Genomic DNA, 24,632 nt, shown 5'->3' with positions numbered 1-24,632 from the left:
AGTTTTTTTATTAGCCACAATATGCTACGATTATTATAAAAAAAAGTGTGACAAAATTTGTAATAAATTTATGTTTTATGATAGATTGTGATAAGAAATTGTGATAGAATTAGTAATAATATTTTCACATAAGTGACAAAAAATTGTAACAGATTTGATGATAATATATGAAAATTATGATTAAATATTATAATAGAATTTTTAATATTATGATAGAATATTATAAGAGAATATTGAAGTAATTTTTACTATTTAATATTTTAAAAATCAAGAAAATCTTTAAAAAAATATTTTTGTATTAAAGGAATTAAATTTCAAATTTTGTGTAAATATAAGGACTAAATTTTAAATTTCGTGTGAATATAAAGATTATATTTTAAATTTTGTATGAATATAAAAATTATTTACATGATTTAACAACTGATTTTATCAATTCTAATTATCACATCAGAAGTCAATGTCATATTATTAAAGTTAATGGTTATGTGAATATAGTCAGTGACTACGTTAGCTAATTTAATAAAAATCAAGTAATACTATTATTAATTGAATCAATATTATTAAATTAAATTAATATGAGAATTTAACTTTTATAAATTATTATATAAAGATTAAAATTTAAATTTTATATAAACATAAAGGCTAATTACATAATTTAAACTTTTTTTTTTTTTAAATACAAATCCGACTACTAATCTTACAATAGGCCCCATTTAGATGGCTAGTTACCGTCAGTGAGAAGTGATTATATCCTCTAATTGGACTAGCCGTCCATTTGCGTTACAAGATATTTTATGTTTTCATCGCATTGGAATTGTTTTTTAACTGGGGCTCAAGGCTCCTGTGAATAAACTTGCCGCCCATTATACATATTTTTCTTCCAATTAAATCCCTATTTTCTTTTATTACCTTTAAATCTTTTCCTTTTTATTTTTTTGTTTTATTTTTTATTTAAAATTTTAAAATAACTTTGTTAATTTAATTTAATAAATAAAATATGATAATTGTATAATAAAAATAATTAATTAATAATTAAAATTAAATGAATACTAAATTTTATAATCAAATAAATGTTTAATAAATTAAAAAATAAATATTTTGTAATTAGTATGAGTTAACAAAAATATATAATTACATAAATAATAAAAACAACAAATTCTAGTGTAATATCTTTAATAATTATTTTATTTTCTTAATATATTTAATCTCATTGCTATAGATATTTTTACATTTAAACATATTTCATTGTTAATTTTAATTCCATCCACTATAATATTTTATTTCACCATTACAATAATTATTAATCTCATTAAAATTAATTTCACAGTTCATTCAAATTCAAATAGACCCTTAATATATAAGTCTTCCCTAATTTTTTTTCCTCATTATATTTTGCTCAACTGTGCATTTATGTACCGGGCCACAAACGTAGATTATTCCCTAAAGAAAATTGCATATTCTACGTATAAAGGGGTGACATTGTTTGACATTGTTAAAAATTTTTAAAAATCTATATTAAATATCTTGAATCAAATTAAAAAATTAAATAAGAAAAAACAAAATTTCATTAAATAATTAACTTTTCCTCCGACCAAAACAAACGCTGTCTTAAAAGAATTCTTTCCTCGTCTTCAAAGGCCTGAAATCAAGATTAGTTGTGCCACAATCTCTCCGTTTGTTCAAATGCGAGAATGCCAACCGCATCAGAAGCTCCCTACAATTTTTCCTACCAAACTGAAGTCTTGAAATCCGCAATCCTCTCAAGGCTTCTCCTCTTAATCCTAATCCTCTTGTGGCGGACCCTTCTCACCCCCTACGACACCTCGGCGCCCCTCAATCCCACATGCCTCAACCACCCCTCTTCCTCTCCCCCTCCTCCTCTCCTCCCCTCCCTCGGCTCCGCCATCGAAAACGGCGTCGTCTGGGACAGCGTTTACTTCCTTCGGATCGCTCAGTGCGGGTATGAATACGAGCAGTCGTACGCGTTTCTCCCATTATTGCCGGCATGCATCTTTATCTTATCACGCACAGGTTCGATACTTCATTACAAAATTTGAAGAATTGGGATTGTATTTTAAACTCGACTGGCAGCGTATGACATAATTTTCCATTTTCGTTACAGTTTTTGCGCCTTTGGTTTCGCTGATTGGTGATAGGGCAGTGTTGGCATTGTCTGGTTATGTTATTTGCAATGTTGCATTTGTTTTAGCAGCTATTTACTTTTACAGGTGAGCCTTTTTTCATTACTAAGCGGAAATGCATACATCTACCATCGGGACACATGCTCAGTTTTGCTACTAAATGTTAGATTTAATGTCATAATAATAGCATTACAAGTTGTAATTTTAGATTGTGTCTGCGTTATTGTTTTTGATTTGATAATTGTGAATAGGGAAGTAATGATTAAGGTTTATTTCTTTGAAAGTTCTTTGTGATTCTAAATTCATAAATTGGCGTACACTTTTGATAGGGCAAAAGAACTCAATTTCTGACTCTTGTGTGATTTTGTGAATTAATGTAATACAATGCAAACATTGTATTGTTTCACTGAAAGATTAATGGAAATTGACTCTGGAAATGCTGGGACACTTAAGCAAAAGTAAAGAGTTTGATAGCATGGCCTCAGCATCTTTTACCCAAAATGTTAAGAAAGCAATATCTCTAATTGGTGATGACTGTTGTTATCAAAGTACGTAAATTTTCTGCCCACAAAACCTGTGCTTGTTTGAACTTGGACCATGTGATTTTGTAGCTTAGTAATAAGTCTTTTCTCATTGTTGTTCTTCCTCAATGACAACTCTCCTTGACCATACCAAGCTTTAATTTCGGTCACCTAAATGTTTTAGTGCAGTGCTTTCATGAGGATTTGACCAAAATATTGAGAGAAGCCATCATGAATATTTTTGCTTTGATCACTTTGTAGTTTCTCTCTTTTTTTTGTGACTTTGAAGCGGTGGAGCTGGCATTTTTCTCTCTAAAGGTTATGTACATTTAACATATGATTTCTGTTTCATGAATTCATATGTTCATGGAGCAGCTCTAGATCTCTTCATTTATCTAGAATGGCCAATTTGAAAATTTTCTCATAATTGTGTAGGATTTATGTTATATAACCTGAGCGTTCCCATTTCTTGTCTGAGTTGAGGTTTCTAGGTGCTCCAGACAAATAAAACCAAACTTAGTTGGGAATGTGTACTTGTATTCTGAGACAGTCTTACTATGTTTGGTAGTTGGAATGGCAAGAAATGTGGGCACCTACTGCAATTATGATTTAAGTTTTCTAATGTATAAGTGTTAGCTTGTCTATTATTTGTTTTATCTTAAAGTTGGTGAATTTTAACAGTCTCCATTGTAGCTTTAAGTAAAATTGTTATTACCTTTTTGTCTGTGATATATTGCTAAATTTTTTTCTACATTTATTGAGAATCATAATGTTTTATTTTACTGATACTTATGATTGCTGTTGTGGTGCTTCTTGCTCTAACAGGCTTTCAGCTGTTGTTTTGAAGGACCCTAATGCAGCATTGCGGGCTTCTGTTTTATTTTGCTTCAATCCAGCGTCCATATTCTACTCATCAATGTAGTGCTCTCATTTCTTTCTTCTTGCGTTGATTATCAAAAGGTGAACTTAATTTTGGATTCTCTTTTCTGTGTGTTCTTGTGATGGCAGATATTCAGAGAGCTTGTATGCCCTATTTTCAGTTGGTGGATTGTACTATTTAGAATCTCGTGCAAATAATACTGCTTTGGTTTGGCTTGCCCTTTCTGGTTTTGCAAGATCTAATGGAGTGCTCAATGCTGGTTATTATGGTTTTCAGACAATGCATCAGGCTTATGATGCTGCATTCATGAGAAAGCGTGCTCTTGTAAGTTTCTTGTTTTCTTTGGTTACATGTTCCATTTTTAAGCAGTTTTATTCCCCACTAGGCTTTTTCATTAAAGCAAAGTTGAAAGGACCATATTGCAACATCATTTATCCTGTTTGATCAATGCATTCTGCCTCCATTGTTCCCCGTATCTAACAGGGCATTTGATTTTTAGAAAGAAATATGCTCTAAATAAGCACAATAGGTGTAGATGAGGCATAGATGATAGACATTCATATAATGCAGTGTAGTATTGTTACATGAAATAATCTTTATGAGGAAATAAGATAATTTTGCTTATTGATGCTACTATATTTTCAACATAATGACAATTGCTTCTAGACATATTAATTAGCATCAAATATAAGTTGGGAATCTTATGATATGGAATGGACATTAATCCTTAACATCTTTTGTAGTTGACACTTAGTCCAATCTATCACTTTGCTTATACTGCAAATGTGCTTCTTTTTTATGATTATTTTTATTCAATTCTTGGCAAGGTAGGGACCTAGCCAGAGGTGCTCTAAAAGTTCTCATTCTAAATGGCATGAGTGCACTGATTGAAAAATGCTGTGATTTTCCCTACCCACTTAAACAAACAATATTCATTCCAATCCAGTGACAGGTAGTTAAAGTTGGAAAACCACAATACATGCTGGTAGTCAAGTATTGGCATTGGTATTAAGCTACTAACTACTTTTGTTAATAAGATTGTTGCTGACCAATTATCTCAAAACCTAAGCTTTAAGAAAGGGCCCAACTTTTATTTAAGTTTTAATACATCTCCTCGTGTGTGTGAACAGAATGAATGTTTAATGGGCTTTGCACGTGGGCCCAAATTTGGAAGAAAACTGTAAGCTAAAGAAGCATTAAACAAGTATTGCACATAAAGCCTCTTACTTGGTGAAGAAATTAATGAAAATGGGGGGTGGGGTGGGGGTGGTGCTTCTGGGATTCGAATTTGTAATCTCAGCTCTAATACCATGTTAATGAGATAGTGAGGTGACCGATTATATTAAAAGCTTACGCTATTAGAAATGGACCAATTTTAATATTTAACTTCTAGCAGTTTTATTTGTTATGCTTTATGGAATCCTTTAATGCATTTACTAGAAATATTTTACTGTGTCATAAAATTGATCTTTTAATACTATCATATTCATTTTTTAGTAGTTCTATATACTTAATCTTAAATTCACTGTGCATATAACTTTGTATGCAGATTAAGAAGAAAATTTTGACTTTAGTGCATGCCGAGTTGCCAACTTTAGTTTTGCACCCTTTAGTCTTTAGCAAAATGAAGTGCCACACTAAACAAACGAATAAAATAAACCTTTTCCCACTAAGTATGATTGGCTTCACGTATTATATTGCTTTAGCACGTGTTATTTAAGACCATACTCAAATAAGTTCAGTAAAAATGAAGATTTTTTTATGGTTTCCATCCATGTTCTTTTTGGTCTTCTTGTCCTTGTGATATGAATATCTTCCATTTAATATTCATGTTCCCACTAGGGATTTGTAGTTGTCGTGGCTCTTTACATGTTAGACATGTTTCCTTAATTTAGTCCTCAATGACGGTGGATCATATTGAAAATGTCAAAGTAGCTATATTGGTCTATTAATCCCTCATTGGAATTGAGGAAATGCTTAAAAATTTGTTTTTCTTTTTTATGTATAGTATGCAAATTTGCATCAAAGTCAGTTGATTTATGGGAATGGATGGTTTCATAACTAATTTACTATTTCCATGCTAGTTGGCATTGCAGATTCTTTTAAGTGGAGCACTGCGTTGTATGTGCATTTTTGTTCCTTTTATTACTTTTCAAACATATGGCTACCACAATATATGCCTTGGACGTTCTTCAGATGAAATGAGGCCTTGGTGTAAAGCAAGAATACCTTTGTTATACAATTACATTCAAAGTCATTACTGGTATGTTCTTTTGCAATTGGTCATCGTATTCCATTCATTTCATTTTAATCATGCATGAGACGTTAATAATTCTCAGGTTTTCTAGTTGCTAATTTAAACATGCCGCTTGCAGAAAAGCTCTTTGGTATCTATTTCTAGCTTTCAAAATTAGGATTTTGATGTGATTGCCTTTCAGTTGCATGCTTTAATATTATACTTTATTCTTATTATTATTTTTTAATGCCAGGGGAGTGGGGTTCTTGAAATACTTCCAATTAAAACAATTGCCAAACTTTCTACTGGCATCTCCAATATTGTCTTTGGCAGTTTGCTCGATTATCTATTATGTGAAGTCACGACCTGAAATAGTTTTATCTTTGGGTTTTCAACCTTCACTTGAGGAAAAAAGTTCCACGGTTGTGATATTTTCTGAGGATAAATCATCAAACAGCCCCCCAATTTCAGAGAAATATACTTCTAGGAGGCAAGGTATTACTTTCAAAAACTAAATGGCTGGTCAATTGTAAATGCCTACTATGTGTGGGCATGGTTGTTGATTTGACCAAGGTTGTGATGACTTTCACATATAGTGGTCATTTAAGTATTATGTTAAGCATGCCTCTCTGATTTTAAATGTCAACTCAACCTTTAATTATCTTTCTTGCAAGATATTATATTAAAAAATATGTTGGACCATTTAGGCTACCTGTTGAAGCAATTATTATCTTTGTGACAGAAAACCATAATATTAAATTGAGGAAGAAAATGAACCGAGGAGGGGATCCTGCTGAGTGCAGAATAGATCATGGATCAGTAGAGAAGCTAGGATACACGTCTGCTTCTATTCTCCCATATATCCTGCACTTAAGCTTCATGGTAGCTACAGCATTTTTTGTCATGCATGTCCAGGTCAGTTTTGTCTTTTTGTCCTTGCATCCTTGAAATTGCTCAAGACCATTATGTTTGCAAAAATTTGATAACATGAGTAAGCATTATATCAATCTTTTTCTTATCTTCTTTCCTTCCCCTCTTGCTAACTCTCCTTTAGATGCAATAATTTTTTTGCCTTTTGATTTCACTAGGGAAGATTGTTGTTGAAACTAAGCATGATGGGGCTTATATCTGAAATTTCATGGTGAATCAATGATATTTGGAATAAATCACTTTTTGTTTGTCATATCTATTTAGAATTTCTAGTGGACATAAGTAGATCATGTTTTATACCGTTACTTTAAATCCTAGGATAAAGTTGGGTTCATTTACTACATAGTTTCCTTCCCTTTTTTTTTTTTTTTTCTCTCTTAATACTATGAACAAAGGACTCGTTGGTGTGCATTGACTCTTGGGGTGTGTTTGGTGCATAAAATTATGATAGGATATGATAAGATAATATTATGATTAATATCAGATTAAATAATGTTATACTATCTTGTGTTTGATGCATGCAAGGATTATGATAGGATAATTTATTTATTAGTCAAAATGATCCTTCTTTAAAGTTTATACAATTTAAATTATTGATGTAATTTTTAAAGGTATAATAAGATATGTAAGTTCAATTCTATCGATTAAAAATAATTCTCTCCATTTTGGGAAGATTGAATCTTCCTATGCCAGAGATGATTATCATCCTATCTTATCAATCATCTTATGCTTCAAATATGACTTTAGTTGATTTGAGTTATTTAAATCCTTTCTTTTGGCATTAAGGCTAAATTGCTATTATACTTTTGTCCAAATTTAAGTATTCTGGTAAAATGCAATGGAAGTGAAGTACAATGGCAAAATTCAATATTGGACAGTAGTATAATAGCAAACATGGCTTTCAATTCTGCATTTTAGAAAATAATTTTTTTTTTTTAGTCTTTAAAAGCTTCTACTAAGTGGTGATAAATTGTATATTGAATTTTGTTCTATACCTTATGCATTAAGAATTTATATATTACTTTCTAAGTTTTTGCATGAAGATTAGATATGCTTCTTTAATCTGAGTGTTGTAACTTGTAACTTTAGTATCTTAGCACGATTTCTTGTTAAATGTGGGAAACATTATAGGAGGAAAATGAAGTTAAAAGGATTCCTGATAAAGGAATTACAACATGATCGAATTGTGGGAAATTCTATTTGCAGTTATAATTTTGCTTATGACTGCCACATTTTTTATTACAAAATTACCCTTAGATTAAATTACTTTATTATCCCTAATAAAATTACTTTATATCCCTTCATCTGCATCCAATTACCTTGCCTTACTCACAACCCACTTCCAAACAGATGGATATGCACTTTTGGTAATGTTCCCATAATGCCGAATTGTATTTCTGGTAAATGGCCCGCCTTATGGAACTGCAGGAACTGCAGGTCCATAAGTGCAGACCAGGTTTTACACAATGAGCACAGAAATGCATTTCCATATAAACTTCAAGGCAAAACTGCAAGTGCACAAGTGTTATATTGGTTGTATTAAGCAATTTTAATTAGTGAGATGGTGTAGTTAGTACTTGGCTGTTGTGAGCAAAAATGTGATTGGAAATAGAATTTGTCTTGATTTGTATGTATGGCTCATAGAAAAGAATCAGTAAGTATGAAATCATAGAACTTTCATTCATTTTTTTCTAGTTTTTGTTTATTTTTATGTTACCAATTGATATGCACTGTGAAAGGTAGCTTAGATTTGAACATCATTTGAATAATTTACGTTTGGCAGGTAGCAACACGTTTATTGTCAGCCAGTCCTTCTCTTTATTGGTTTGCTTCATTACTAATGTATTATCCCAGTATTAGTAAGAGATGTGGATATATGATATGGGCATACTGTTCTGCGTACATCCTCCTGGGTAGCTTGCTGTTTTCAAATTTTTACCCTTTCACTTAAGAGTGGTGGTTCTTTATCATGCAAGCCAATCTTGGCAATGAGTTCTTTCATGTCTTTAATCTATTCTGGATATTTTGAAGTTCTTCCCCACTTAATCATTTCTCCATATGCTTCAAGAAGGTAATGAATGAGACTGGAGGAATCAGGAATTTTGCATGAGCTGCTCCTTGACATGACAACTTGACAGTTTTAAGTATTTATATCGTGTAAAATATTGATAATACGTGTATTTGTATCATATTTTACATGAAAATTATTTATTATTATTCGTTCTGACACAGAAAATACAAAATATATATATATTTTTTATTTATGTTAAACTCATGTTTTTACTAAAATTTAACTCCTGTCATCTTTGTACATATATTTTTTTATCATTTTCGTTTAGTGTCTTAGCTCTACAGGCCTATCATTTAAATTGAATGATCGAAAAAGCTCTTGATAATTATGATTGTATGCTTGAATTGAATACTGAGATGGATGTTGCTTAATCCTGCTGTATCAAATTCATATATTCACAAATTTCTTTGAGGCCAAAAGTTCTAAAATGCTATGGAACCGTTTCCATTTAATTAAATCCATGTGGTTCTTTTGTGATTAAGGAAAGAAAATATTCATTAGCTTCTCATGATGAAAAAGCAGTCGCTATTTTTGATAAGTGAAATGGTGTTTGCTTCGTTACTAAGTAATATCATAAAACTAGAGATCATTTTCATGGAAATTATAAATACTAAGTACGAAATTAGAATACCTTAAATTATATTTAAAAAATTAACTAAAATAAAAAAAATGAAAAACATATAAGTTAAAAATTGCAACAAATAAACTTAACTAAGGATGAAACTCGCTCCACTTATAATAGGTATTCCTCGTAGACCTCTCATTTAAAATAATAGTGGAAAGCAAAATTTATAAATTAGATAAATCTCATTACTAATTTTTATTTAACATATGCATATTCAAAAAAAATATTTATTTAAAACAAAAAATTTAAAATGGCACTATAAAATATAATGAACAAAAATATTCGTTTTATTATTTAGAAGTTTTTCAACATATGCCCTTTTGTATGGATTATAGATCATAAATGACAAATATTTGTTAAAATTTAATTTAACAAAATATTTAAACAATTAAAATCAACATTGAAAACTTTGATTAAAAAATTTAAACTAAAATAATATTTGTGACACAGATGGAGTACACAATTTAGATATAAATTATAAATATTAAAAAATAAAATAAAAATGATTCCATCCTAATTTGATAGAAATAATAATAATAATAAATACAATCTTGAAATTTGATAAAATTAAATAAAAAATCAGCAATTTTAGTTCAATTAAAATAGGTCTCATTTTAATATAATATTCTGAAAATACATTTATGAATACGGGATAACGGATAAAAAGTATTAATATATATATTTATCTATTTCTTCAAGTCAACAAATAGTCCCGGTTTTCTCTAGCACGAAGTATCCTCCGCTCCTCTTTCTTTCTCTCTCATTTTCTCACTTTCTTCTTTCCCTGGTAAGTAATCTAATCTTTTCTATTCTAATTCCATATTTGTTGAGATTTTCTTCCTTCTTGCTGTTTGGTTGGCGGATTTAAGTCGGAAGCAAGAAAAACCCTTGAATTTTTCCAAATTCTTTTGGGTTATTTTTAAAATTGTTAGAACACGATCAGTTTATTTATTTATTTTTCATAAAATTGGATTGTCATAACTGCAGGGAAGCTAAGTCTTTGATGTTTGAGCCCGAGATTTTTATTGTATCATTATGGTTTTCTTCTCTTTTTTTTTTTTTGTGAAATTTAAATTTTATCATTAATTTTGAGAAAATAATTAGCAATTCAACTGAGGTTTAATCCAAGTAATAAGATTTGAGAAAATTGTTTGATCTGGTAGACTGTAGTTATCGATGGTAGAGTTGAAATTAGGTGCTGTAATATGAGTTGATTTATCAGGTTAGCTATATGGTTGATTTAACTTAATGAACTCATTTTCTGGAATTATAAATATTTATGTCTTTCTATTTGGTATTTTTTTTATTGGTTGGAGTTGAGTAGCTTGCCATGTTTGTTGAAGCGGTGGAATTGTAAGTTTGGTTCATAGATTATTGTAAGCTCAACATTAGGGAAAAAAAAAGAAAAAAAAACATTGATTATTGACTGATGAGATGCATTATTGTAATTAAATAGTGGGATTATTGTCTCGAGGGTAAAAGTGTTTTCTAATGTAACAGGTAACCATATATGATGGGTGGAAGTGCGATAGATGATGATTGGGAGTTTACCCCACCTTCCAACCGAGTCAGGACTGTGGTTTTAGTTGGACGTACGGGCAATGGGAAAAGTGCTACTGGCAATAGTATTCTTGGAAAAAAGTCCTTCAAATCAAGGGCTAGCTCATCTGGGGTTACCAGTACTTGTGAATTGCAGAGAACAGTGCTCAAAGATGGGCAAATTGTGAATGTCATTGATACTCCTGGTATGGTGTCTTACTTGTATCATTTTTGCAATTATATTTGATAGTATCATTTTTGCAATTATATTTGATAGTAGTATCATTAACTTGGTCATGGAATGGCTGTTCTTTCCTAGGTTATCAATTATCAATTCATTTACTATAAAGACTAATTTAACATGTCAATGCAGGGTTGTTTGATTTCTCAGCTGGATCTGAATTCATTGGAAAAGAAATTGTCAAATGTATTGATCTTGCCAAGGATGGAATCCATGCAGTTCTTGTTGTTTTCTCGGTTAGGACCCGCTTTTCTCAAGAAGAGGAAGCTGCATTGCATAGTTTGCAGACTTTGTTTGGAAGCAAAATTGTCAAGTACATGATTGTAGTGTTTACTGGTGGGGATGAACTTGAAGAAAATGAAGAAACATTGGAAGATTATTTGGGTCGTGAGTGTCCACAGCCATTAAAGGTTGCTCCCTAAACCAAATGCAACTTGAATTTACATTTATGACCTACTTTATTTGTGTTCAGTTCACCTATGTGTTGGGGTTTGAAGAATATAATACTGACCAGGTGGCGGGATAAAAAAATATTGGGTTCCTAATAGTCCTAATATCATGTTTTACATTTACTAATTATTGAAGTATAATGCTTTGCTTAGATGTGAAGTTCAAAATTTTGATTTTGCTGATTTTGCAAAGATAAAGTTATTGGTGCTTCAGTTGGATGGCATAAACTTTATGATCAGTTCTTTTATCTTTGTTAGAGGGCTGCTAGATGCATGAGTGCTTCATTTGAGAAGATATGATTGCTTAGGTGCCTCCAAGTGGCTGTCTTTGTCTGGATATCTGACAGAAAGGTTCTCATGAATGACATGCTCATGACAAGGGCTTCTTCTGTCTAATGTAGAGGAAATAATGGGGAATCAATTGATCTTATATCATGTTGAATATTTGCTTGGATTCTAGAGTATTTTCTTTTGATTGCATCTGAGAATATTTTATTGCCAAAATCTTTCCAACAGGTGTATCTTATGAAAAATGGTAAATTGGTTGATGAAAAATGCTTGAATTCTGGTGCAATCTCCCTGTAAATATTGTTGCATGTATTTGGTTGGAGGGGACCGGGCAGACTCTTCTTTGTTCCTTTTTCTGTACAGAATTTAGAAATTTGTTCATTTTCTTCTTTGCCTTCTTGTTGAAGCTTATTTGGACATTTCTTGAATGCACTTTGTTTCCTTGGGTTTCAGGATAATGATTAAAAAGTAGATGAGTGTATCAATGATCGGTATTATTCAATGCTCTCAAATTGGAGGGAGAATAAAGAATTCTTGGGTAGCATAGAATGTTAGGCTCTAAGTGAAACATATCTCTCGTTATGCACTGAGCAACCAAAAGATTCTTTATCAATTCACATATTGATACATATAATTTCGGTCTTAGGTTACTGTGTGGAAAACTAAGAGTAAAACTGAATATGTATTGAAAAACTGCTCATAAATAATTATACAAGCACCTTAGGTTTATATATAACTAACTAGTGGGTAAACTAGAAAACTAAATCTTCATAAAATTGATCTTATAATTGAGGGATTGTTTATCTTAATTTTTTATCCTTAATTCGAGGGATACAAATACTTAATTCTAGAGATACAAATATAAATATATAGATTACAATATTACAAGCAACTGCAAATAAGTGTTTTCCCACACTTCCCCTCAAGTTGGTGAATGGTTGTTTTCCATTCCCAGCTTAGAAATAATTTCTTGAAATGTTGCATTGCTGAGGCTTTTAGTCAAAAACATCTGCAAGTTGACTCTTGGTTGATATATATGGTGTACAAATCAACCCACTATCTAGTTTCTCATTTATGAAATGTCGGTTTGCTTCATTATGTTTTGTTCTGTCATGTTGCAAAGGATTGTGTGCAATGCTTATTGCAGACTTGTTATCACAGTAAAGTCTCATTGGTCCATCCCACTTGATCTTCAAGTTTTCTAGGATAATCTTTAACCATTGTAGTTCACAAATTCCTTGAGCCATTGCTCTAAATTTTGCTTTGGCACTTGATCTTGCCACCACATTTTGTTTTTTACTCCTCCAAGTCGCAAGATTACCTCTTAGGAAAGTGCAGTAGCTTGAGGTGGATTTTTTATCAGTGATTGAACTTGCATAATCTGCATCTGTATATGCCTCTAAAATTAGCTCCAAATTTCTTTTGAATAAGATACCTCTCCCAGGATTAGCCTTCAAATGCAATACACTATAGATAGCATGTAGGTGCACTTCTTTAGGACTATGCATAAATTGACTTATCACACTCATAACATATGCTATATCAGGTCTAGTATGTGATAGATAAATGAGTCTTCCAACTAATCTCTGGTATTTCTGTCTATCTATAGTAGCATTTTCATTAACTTCTCCAAGTTTATGATTAGGATCTATAGGGGTGTTTGCAGGTTTACATGCAAGCTTCCCAGTTTCCTTCAAAAGATGCATTACATAGTTCTGTTGTGAGATGAAAATACCATGTCGTGAGTGAGCTACTTCAATCTCCCTAGCTCTTTTTATCTCAAATTCTCTAGCCAAACATTGTTTTAGAGATTCTCTCTCTTCTTCATAATTTCCGGTTACAATTATATCATCAACATACACTAATAGAACTATGATTCTCCTTGAATCAGAGTGCTTGATAAGCAATGTGTAATCTCTTTGACTCTGCTTATATCCCATTGCTAGCATCACTTTGGCAAATCTCCCGAACCAAGCCCTAGGAGACTGTTTAAGGCTATATAAAGCTCTTTTCAGCTTGCATACTTTGTTTGCTTCTAGATGACCTCCAAATCTCGGTGGAGCCTTCATATATATTTCTTCTTGCAAATCACCATGTAGAAAAGCATTCTTTACATCAAATTGTTGAAGCTGCCAATTGTAATTTGCAGCCAATAATAACAAAATCCTAACTGTATTCATCTTGGCAACTGGAGCAAAAGTTTCCTAATAGTTTACTCCATAAGTTTGAGTGTAGCCTTTAGCCACCAATCTCGTTTTATACCTTTCAACAGTACCATTCGCCCTGTATTTTACAGTGAAAACCTATTTACACCCAGTTGGATTTTTTCCTTGGGGTAACTTTACTAGTTCCCATGTTTTGCTTTTTTCTAAGGCCTCCATTTCTATTTTCATGGCTTGCCTCCATTTCTCATTGAATAATGCCTTGGATAATGTAGTTGGAATTGAAATAGTGGATGCTTAGTACATTCTTTATTTCCTTTTCTAATAGTAATAGGCATATCATAATTACTAGTTATAGTTTTAGGAGATTCATGCTCATTTTGAGAAACATAGTTAAAGACTGTAGTTAACCTATTTTTAGAGTTAGGATCAGGTTCTTGAACTTGCACTGGTTCAGGATCTGGAACTTTCCTTCTTGATTACACTTGTAATTCCTTCATAAAATCAAGAACAATATTATACTTTGTCACATCTTTAGGTTTATATACAACTAACTAGCGGGTAAGCTAGTAAACTAAATCTTCCTAAAACTGATCTTATAATTGAGGGATTGTCTATCCTAATTTTCTGTCCCTAATTCTAGGGATACAAATAGTTAATTTTAGATATACACATATAAATATACAGAGTACAATATTACAACCAATTGTAAATTAGTGTTTTCCCACAGTTATAGTTGTTGTTACTTTGGTAGTCAGCATATTGAAACTTAAGCATAATTGGTGTGCAATAGCAACAGATACTTAATTTATCGTTACTGCAAAATGATCAGGACATTCTAGTTCTTTGTGAAAACCGACTTGTACTTTTTGACAACAAGACTAAGGATGAAACCAAGAGAGTAAAACAAGTACAGGATCTTCTATCACTTGTGAACATGGTCATAGCACAGAATGGTGGCCAACCTTATTCTGATGAGTTGTTTGTGGAACTGAAGGTTAGTGTCTTTACATTCTTTTTCATTTTGCAGTGATTTTAATATAAAGAAGTGATTTGATTGCATTTATTGGACAGAAAGGGGCAATGAAACTCCGTGATCAACAAGAAGAGGTTGCTGCATTAAAAGGCTACTCCAAGCGAGAAATATCTGAGTTTAAGGAGCAGATTGAAAGATCATATGAAGAGCAGCTTATGCGAATTACTGAGATGGTAATGTGAAATTGTGAATACTTTCTTGTTATATTTGATGGTGATATGTATTTCTTTTGACATCTCAATTTTGTAGATCTTTATTTTTCTGGCTGATTTTATAGATCTTTGTTGGTGTATATAATCATAAAAAATACAATAATACCATTGTTGCAACCTAAACTATGAATAAAATCCCAATAACCTAAGGAAAAGCCAAAATATGATGGGATCTTCTATTTGCACCTCAAGAATTGCTCTATACGCACTAAAATTTTTATTACAAAAATACCTCTATATAAAATTACTTAGCAACCTTTGGTAAATTACCTTTCAAGCATTCCATTCACCCTTTCCTTCTTTTCTTTGTCTCCATCACAAACCCTAAACCATTAAAATTACTGTTATTATCTTGTACATTGTGAAAATGCATACCCAGAATATAAAAAATAGGTTGGGATGAAGAGTGACGAATAAACTATTAAAACTACCAAAAAATATGCACTCTAAATATCCAGAAACTTTTAGAAGCTTATGGATTTGTAAAAGCATTTGCATATCTGGAAGCTTCTAAAAGCTTCCGGAAATGTAAATCCGGAAACTTGCACAGCCATATGGAAACGGGAAACGCATTTCCTTAAAGTCACATTTTCACAAAAAAGGTAACATAGGTTGTGGTATTTGTGAAAAAACTAAGAAATAAATTAGTGTGGAAACTGAATGTATATTGAAAAACTGCTAATTAAGAATTATACAAGAATCTTAGGTTTATATACAACTAACTAGGGGTTAAACTAGGAAACTAAATCTTCCTAAAAATCTAATCCTACAATTGAGGGACTGTCTATCCTAATTTTAAGGATACAAATACTTAATTCTAGAGATACAAATATAAATATACAGATTACAAGATTACAACCAGTTGTAAATAAGTGTTTTCCCACACTCCCCCTCAAGCTGGTGAATAGGTGTTTTCCATTCCCAGCTTGGAAATAATTTCTTGAAATGTTGCACTGCTAAGACCTTTATTCAACACCTCTGCAAGTTGACCCTTGGTTGATACATAAGGGGCACAAATCAACCCATTGTCTAGTTTCTCCTTTATGAAATGCGGGTCTACTTCAATGTGTTTTGTTCTGTCACGTTGCACAGGATTGTGTGCAATGGTTATTGCAGACTTATTATCACAGTAGAGTCTCATTGGTCCATCCCACTTGATCTTCAAGTCTTCTAGGATAATCTTTAACCATAGTGGTTCACAAATTCCTTGAGCCATTGCTCTGAACTTTGCTTCAGCACTTGATCTTGCCACCACATTTTGTTTTTTACTCCTCCAAGTCACAAGATTACCACCTAAGAAAGTGCAGTAGCCTGAGGTGGATCTTCTATCAGTTACTGAACCCGCATAATCAGCATCTGTATAAGCTTCTAGAACTAACCCCAAATTTCTTTTGAATAAGATACCTCTCCCAGGATTAGCCTTCAAATAGTGCAATATACGGTAGACCGCCTGTAGGTGCACTTCTTTAGGACTATGCATAAATTGACTTACTACACTCACAGCATATGCTATATCAGGTCTAGTATGTGAGAGATAAATGAGTCTTCCAACTAATTTTTGGTACATCTCTCTATTTACAGCAGCATCTTCAATAGTTTTTCCAATTTTATGATTAGGATCTATAGGGGTATTTGCAGGTTTACATGCAAGCTTTCCAGTTTCCTTCATAAGATCCATCACATATTTTTGTTGTGAGATGAAAATACCATGCTGTGAGTGAGCTACTTCAATTCCTAGCAAGTACTTCAATCTCCTTAGCTCTTTTATTTCAAATTCTCTAGCCAAACACTGTTTTAGAGATTCTCTTTCTTTTCCATCATCTCTAGTTACAGTTATATCATCAACATACACTAATAGAACTGTGACTCCCTGAATCAGAGTGCTTGATAAACAATGTGTGATCTCCTTGACTCTGTTTATATCTCATTGCTAGCATCACTTTGGCGAATCTCCTGAACCAAGCTCTAGGAGACTGTTTAAGGCCATATAAAGCTTTTTTCAGCCTGCATACTTTGTTTGCTTCTAGATGACCTCTAAATCCCGGTGGAACCTTCATATATATTTCTTCTTCCAAATCACCATGTAGAAAAGCATTCTTTACATCAAATTGTTGAAGCTGCCAATTGTAATTTGCAGCCAATGATAACAAAATCCTAACTGTATTCATCTTGGCAACTGGAGCAAAGGTTTCCTGGTAATCCACTCCATAGGTTTGAGTGTAGCCCTTAGCCACTAACCTGGTTTTATACCTTTCAACAGTACCATCTGCTTTGTATTTTGCAGTGAAAACCCATTTACACCCCACTGGATTTGTTCCTTTAGGCAACTCTAACAGTTTTCATGTCTGATTTTTCTCTAAGGCCTCCATTTCTATTTTCATGGCTTGCCTCCATTTCTCACTGGATAATGCCTCGAATAATGTAGTTGGAACAGAAATAGTGTTTAGGCTCACAAGAAAATTTTTGTGGGACGGTGAGAATTTTTCAAATGACACAAAATTAGAGATTAGGTATAGTGGATGCTTGGTACATTCTCTGGTTCCTTTCCTAATGGCAATAGCCAGATCATAATCACTAGTTATAGTTTTAGGAGATTCATGCTCATTTTGAGAAACAGAGTCAAAAACTGTAATTACTTCATTTCCAGAGTTAGGATCAGGTTCTTAGACTGGCACTGGTTCAGGATCTGGAACTTTCCTTCTTGAGTACACTTGTAATTCCTTCATAGAATCAAGAACAATATTATCTTTTGTCACATCTTCCGTATTTGGAATGGGTTCAGACTCAAATTCAGTGTTTGACTTGGGCTCAGCAGAAACAGGTTTCGACTCAGAAGAATTAATGGGTGTAAATGTTGAAGAAGGGGGCAAATCAAGCAAAAAGAAGTCATTATCCTTATCTTCCATGAATGAAGTCTCCCGTTGAAGATAAGGTTGAGTAAAAAATGGTTTATTTTCTTCAAAAGTGACATCTGCAGACACATAGAATTTTTTGGTAGGAGGATGATAGCACTTATATCCTTTTGGAGTTGAAGAATACCCTACAAAAATACACTTAATCGCTCTTGGATCCAACTTTCCCCTGTTATGACTATGAACATGAACAAATGATGTACAACTAAATATCTTAGGTGTGAGATTGTTTGTAGTATTGAGGTTGGGATAAAATTGTGAGAGTAGTTTCATAGGAGTTTTAAATCCCAAAACTCTTGAAGGTAACCTATTTATAATGTGTGTGGCAGTGAGAACCGATTCCCCCCAGTAAGATTTAGGTACATTTGTTTGAAAAAGAAAGGCTCGGGTTGTGGCTAGTAAATGGCTGTTTTTCCTCTCTGCCTCCATTCTGCTGTGGAGTATTAACATAAGATGACTTATGGATAATCCCCTCTTTTTGGAAATAGGTGGATAGACTTTGGTTGAAGTAGTCTCTTGCATTATTAGATCTAAATCTCTTGATTTTCACTCCAAATTGATTTTAGATCATGTTTTGGAAGCTTAAAAACACACTATTCACATTTGATTTGGATTTAAGTTAAAAAACCCAAGAGACCCTGGTACAATCATCTATGAATGAAACAAACCATCTCGTACCAAAAATATTAGGAATTGTAAAGGGACCCCAAATGTCACTATGAATCAAGTAAAAAGGAGTAGGACTTCTTTTGTTACTAATTGGAAAAGAAACACGTCTATGCTTTGCAAGTTCGCAAATATCACAATGAAAATCTTTGACATTTAATCCTTTGAACAAAGAAGGAAACATGTTTCTCAAAGTTCCAAAAGAAGGATGTCCAAAACGAAAATGATAAAGCCAGATTTTGTTTTTATTGGAAGATTTTTCAAAAAGAAATGTCAAAGGTAAACTATTCTTGATATTACTTGTGTTATTTGATGTCTCAAGATAGTATAGTCCATCATTCTCCTTAGCAAGTCTAATCATCTTTCCCAAACTCTGGTCCTGATATTCACAATAAGAGAGATAAAAAGTTACTTTGCGATTCATATCTCTGGTAAGTTTTTGTATAGATATTAAATTAGTAGACAATCCAGGAACATGAAGAACATTTTTTAGAACAAATGAGGGATTAACTTGAGCATCTCCTAATCCTGCCACTGTAGTAAGTGAACCATCTGCAACAATAATTTTTTTATTACTAGGACACAGGTTATATGTAGTAAACTTTTGTGAGGAATGTATCATATGGTCTGTGGCTCCTGAGTTAATGACCTAAGAACTCGTAATAGGCTTAGCTGAGACATTTAATCCATGAGAACCGGAAGCTTTAACTGAACTAGAAACCTTACCCAAAGAAAAAACCACAGTAGGCTTTTCAAATATTTTCAATAAGTTTTTCAGTTTTTCAATCTCTTCTTTATCGAACTCTCCTTGTTTTTGAGACATCTGTAGTACTTTAGTGATTTTTTCAGTTGATATTTCCTCAAATTAGGTGGTAGTGATATCTTTCTTTGAAAGTGTTCGGCAATGAAGGCCTAAACAGGATTCGGCAATGAAGGCCTAAAATAAAAGTCAGCAATGAAGGCTGAAAATTTTGCTTCCCAAGAAGAGCCTAAAGCTCTAATACCATGTGGAAAAACTAAGAAATAAATTAGTGTGGAAATTGAATGTATATTGAAAAACTACTAATTAAGAATTATACAAGAATCTTAGGTTTATATACAACTAACTAGGGGTTAAACTAGGAAACTAAATCTTCCTAAAAAACTAATCCTATAATTGAGGGATTGTCTATCCTAATTTTAGGGATACAAATACTTAATTCTAGAGATACAAATATAAATATACAGATTACAAGATTACAACCAGTTGTAAATAAGTGTTTTCCTACAGTATTCAATCCCATTCTTCACAAAAAAAAAAAAAAAAAATCTCTATGTTCAAAAGGATTATTTGAAACTGTTAATCTCTTCGAAACTTGAGATTGTTGGTGTTGATTCAACTAAGAATCAAATGAAGAAAGGAAATTGGTTTAGGGTTGGATTAGTTTAGGGTTTGGGAATGAGTATAAGGAATTGTAAATTTGGAGGTGAGGGGTGTGGAAAGTAAAGACAATTTTGTTGAGTTTGAATTTGGGGTGTTAAAAGAAATGGGGTGTAGAGAGCAAATTCAGGGGTGCAAATAGAAGATCCCAAATATGATTCAAGGATGCTCAGAAAATTACATAACTGCCCCTAACACTTGAAATTCAAGAAAAATGAAATTAAAACAAGATTCAGCAATATTTGCTTTAAAGATGCCAAAAATTTATTACTTAAAAGCAACTATTTAGCCTACTAAATGATACCAGTGGGCTTCTCATTTTTGGAAATGTGCCAAATCAAGGCCCTGGCTTTAGAGCCATCCTTAGTATGTCTTCTTAACAGCTTTGCAGGCTGCCGCCAATGTGCTCTATCAGGCTGTCCCAACTAAATTCAGCTGTTATTTCTGACATATAGCTTTTCTATTTGAATTTTAGCTGTCTTGTTTCCCTTCTGGTCAAAAAGAGTGCAGTCTTGGGACATACCTGTTGGTTGGTTATTCATCTCAGTTGTTTTATTAGTTTCTTGTGGTGAAAATATCTACATTGCATTGCATTTACTCAGATTTGTTTTGGTATAAGAAATGATGCTTTTCTCATTCTGACATCATCTCCTAGCTCAGCACATCTCAACCTGTTGGTGTTGGCTAGATGAGTGCTTATGTCTGTCTTCCTTGTTTTAGGTCCAAACATTCTGGAACATGGAGTATCAAGTTCTTTTCTACTTTACCCAATATGGCTTTTGTTTTACCTCTAGCCTCCTTTTACCTTCTTCGTGAATCAACAAACTCCTTTACAGAATGTCCTTAATTCTTTGTTGTCCTGTGCAACTCCAATAATCTATGCTGTCCTCTCAACTTGTTTTCCGTTCTTGCCTTTTCACTGTTTTACTTACAACTTCATTTCTTTTTCTACTAGATCTTTGGCTGCAAGTACAAGGGTGATAAAACTAGAAAAGAAATTGCAAAAGAAATATTTCTTGAGGAGATAATGTGGAGAAAATGGAAAGATATAATTTCTTAACTTATACAATGAAGAGAGAGGGAGAATATATATTAGTAGTGGAGTTTTGAGTTATATAAAATGCCAACTCAGGTGCCTCACCAACTTAGTTAGCGTCTTTATAAATAGCATCTACTTCTCTGTTCTAACCATTACCTTGCATTTATCTTTTTATTTCAGCTACAACTATTTCTAACTGCTCTATAATCTGAGCAATGAGGTGCAGTGAGTTCAAATTTAAAAGATAGATATTTTCATTTTGGCTGATATCCTACCATCACTGCTTTTATAACTTACAAAGTTTCCCTTTCAGCTTGGTTGGTATCTTATCATCACATTATGTCTCAACTCTGAGTTTTCCATTTCGTCCAATTCACTTCAGCTTTTCTCTACCATACTTTATGAATAATCAATCCTACATGTCAAAAGCTTTTACTCTTAGGAAGGATCATTGGTATTGATCTACCATCTCTGCTCTATTACGCCACCAGTAACCTTACCATATTTTCAAGAGTTCTATATGATTTTCTAGCAAGGAAGAAATCTATTTGACAAATAATTTATCTGGTTTTATTAATGTTACTCCCTCCATCCCAAATTGAATGTCAATCTTTCCATATTGGGCCATTCCAAAACTATGTACACTTTCTTGCTGTGAGCACCTGTAACTCTTACTTTTTCTATGTTTCCTATTAATTTTTAATATATATATATTGACATTAAAAACTATAGTTTATCAATATTATAAATTTATCTTAAAAAAAACGACAACACTAAAGTTAAATTGTTTTTCTTAATCTCCATGCTAGGTCAAAAGTGGGCATGCAATTTGACATGGAGTAAGAGATTTGAGTCCTTTTTAAAGAATTGTTAGTCGACACCAGTTAACTACATGCCATTGCAAACTTCAAATTTGGTCCTATTTCCTCATTTCTATCTCCAAAACCATAATCGTGTAGCCTTTTGAACCCTGCACCATCTTTTCCCAGATACCCTTTCAAATTGTGCCTGATAGTTGTCTTAGCTAGGAATCCTTGAGTCTCTGTAATTTTCCTGAAGTGTTGCATTTTGGCCTTGTTTAATCTAACTTGGGAGTATGGGTATTGACATTTTGATGTACTCAGAGAAACATAGTTTGGGCTTCCATCAAATGTAGCTTTTACTCTTTCATGGATGCCCTTCCATCTGTACTAAAGTTACGATATCTATTACCTAGTTCCTTCTTTGCCTCATGTAATGTAAGTTTACTTATGGCTCTCCTTTAATGTGTAAGAATCATTGCTTACTTCTTATATCTAAGCATTGATCTGTTGTGCAGCTGATGAAGAATGCCTTGTTAATTTCATTTTGCCCAGGTCAAATGCAGTATGTCCCTAGGACGGAATGTCTTAACTGTTTCCTTTTTATAATTCATGTCCATTGGATGGGACTGGTTTTATGCCAGCTGTCAACCTACCTCAACCATTTTTCTTTGTGGCTCAAAATCTAATATGTGTGTTAATCATGATATAGCCCCAGCCATTTCACATTTCAGAAGGAACAAGTTAATGCCATAAGTTCAGAAATTAAATTTCTACAATTTTTATTATTCTTTTTTTAGGAGAAAACCGTTAAGAGTACAAGGAAATGGCCAAAAGTTAATGTAGTTTTATCTCCTTCAGCATTATGGGTGTTTGAACTGAGATCTAGTTTGCTTTCCTTCCACTTCCCTCTTCTCTAATCTCATAACATTTAATTCCTTTTGAGGATCTAAATCACGGCAAGGATTTTTGGTCAATGGTGGTTACTATCATATGCTTTGTTATTGGGAAGCACCCTTGGAATTGGTTAATATGCATTTTTATTGTGCTTAAAGAAGAATACAAATCAAATTGAAATATGAGAACAGTTTGGTTAATTTCTGATGTTGAAAGCGTGAAGGACGATACTTCGTCGAATCGAGCACAAATAAACTTAAATTGCTTGTCTATTCTGTTTCAAAAGATGCTTGCTTCCAGCTTCAGACTATATTTCTTTGGCTAATTTTGGTTTTTTGGATTATTGAGATAATTTTTATGCATTCAGTCACCATAACTAATGGTTTCATTGTCTCTCTGCTTAATGAATGATGGTGTTCTACAGGTCGAGTCAAAGCTGAAGGAGACAACTGCCAGGCTCGAGCAGCAGTTAGCAGAGGAGCAGGCAGCGCGGCTGAAGGCTGAAGAGATGGCACAGCTAGCTCAAATGAAATCAAATGATGAAATTCGCAAGCTCAGAGAGAATCTAGAAAGAGCACAGAGAGAGACTGAGGAGCTCCGGAAGCAAGCTGCCCGATGTGCCATCCTCTGACTTAGGTATTGATGAAACTGTTAAAATTGTGTGGAATGCCTCACCCTTCTGGCCCACCTCTTTATTCTTAACCTGTTGGTTTGAACTTTGTGTGTGACTGCAAATATATATATGTACAAATTCAATCTTTTAAAAATGCTATAATATTTAAATTCTGAGTAAATGACCATCGTTCTCTAAATTCAGCTTGTCTTATTAAAGTTTTAACAGATTTGAGCTCTGTGGTTTTAGATATGTTTCTTTTTTGATGAAAAAAGGAAAAGAAAATCAGCAAGAAAATAATTGACAGTTATTTAATTTTTATTGTAATTTTCCTGAAGAAGTTTAGTGCGAAAGCTTCTTCTATCTCATTCTGAAACTATTTTTTCTTTTTATTGTAACACTTAAATCTTTTTTTTTTTTTTTTGTATTCTAAAATTATTTTTCTTGATATTTTTTTCTTATTTTTAGACATTAAAAATGATGGAACATTAAATTTATAAAAAAATTGAAACAAATAATTCAAAGTTTTTATTTTACTATTTTTAAATTCCATGAAAGTAAAAGGGAATTAATAATTTGAGATAAAAGGAGTATTTAAAATCAATATACATTTTTTTGAGTAAAAAACTCGATACCATTTATGACCCAATGTTTATTTTTATATTTTCAAATATTTCAGAATTGTTAAATTTTCCATTTTGAATATCTAAGATTTTTTTTTTTTTAATAAAAAGATAATAGTTTAGGTTGAGAATAATTAAATTTTAAGCATGTTACATTTGCTAAATTATGGTTCAGAAAATTAAAATACCCATAAACCCGACGGTAAAATAAAGCCCAAAGTGATGAATTTAAAATTGGCCTAACACTTTCTAAAGCCAAATTTAGATCAAATTTAAATTGACATGAATTCGATATCAAGGAATCTGATTAATAGTTAAATTTAATTTCATT

General features: G+C 32.5%; 2 protein-coding genes across 4 annotated transcripts; both read left to right on the top strand.

The window, feature by feature from the left end:
• The first annotated feature begins 1,565 nt into the window (after positions 1-1,565).
• Positions 1,566-8,979, top strand: LOC111278005 (transferases, transferring hexosyl groups). Of its 3 annotated transcripts, none has more exons than XM_022862645.2 (8): positions 1,574-2,031; positions 2,123-2,228; positions 3,488-3,580; positions 3,671-3,866; positions 5,639-5,805; positions 6,032-6,273; positions 6,521-6,693; positions 8,492-8,979. In XM_022862645.2, the coding sequence occupies exons 1-8, from the start codon at positions 1,692-1,694 to the stop codon at positions 8,657-8,659; spliced, it is 1,485 nt and encodes a 494-aa protein (XP_022718380.1). In that variant the 5' UTR covers positions 1,574-1,691; the 3' UTR covers positions 8,660-8,979. The 3 variants fall into 3 exon arrangements, with proteins under 3 accessions (XP_022718382.1, XP_022718380.1, XP_022718379.1); XM_022862644.2 differs by having other exon boundaries at positions 1,575-2,031; positions 5,627-5,805; XM_022862647.2 differs by lacking the exon at positions 6,521-6,693 and having other exon boundaries at positions 1,566-2,031; positions 5,627-5,805; positions 8,492-8,705.
• Positions 8,980-10,108: 1,129 nt separating this feature from the next.
• LOC111276798 (immune-associated nucleotide-binding protein 9-like) lies at positions 10,109-23,877 on the top strand. Its single transcript, XM_022862642.2, has 6 exons — positions 10,109-10,191; positions 10,905-11,149; positions 11,317-11,594; positions 14,916-15,080; positions 15,158-15,292; positions 23,490-23,877. Exons 2-6 carry the CDS (start codon positions 10,915-10,917, stop codon positions 23,694-23,696), a joined length of 1,020 nt encoding a protein of 339 aa, XP_022718377.2. The 5' UTR covers positions 10,109-10,191; positions 10,905-10,914; the 3' UTR covers positions 23,697-23,877.
• The last annotated feature ends 755 nt before the right edge of the window (positions 23,878-24,632 follow it).

The sequence above is a fragment of the Durio zibethinus genome, chromosome 7 (assembly GCF_047325235.1).
Source record: "Durio zibethinus cultivar Kanyao isolate XHJ-2024 chromosome 7, ASM4732523v1, whole genome shotgun sequence".
Lineage (NCBI taxonomy): Eukaryota > Viridiplantae > Streptophyta > Magnoliopsida > Malvales > Malvaceae > Durio > Durio zibethinus.
Note: the sequence above shows the minus strand (reverse complement) of the source record. Positions and strands in the feature narration are given on the sequence as shown.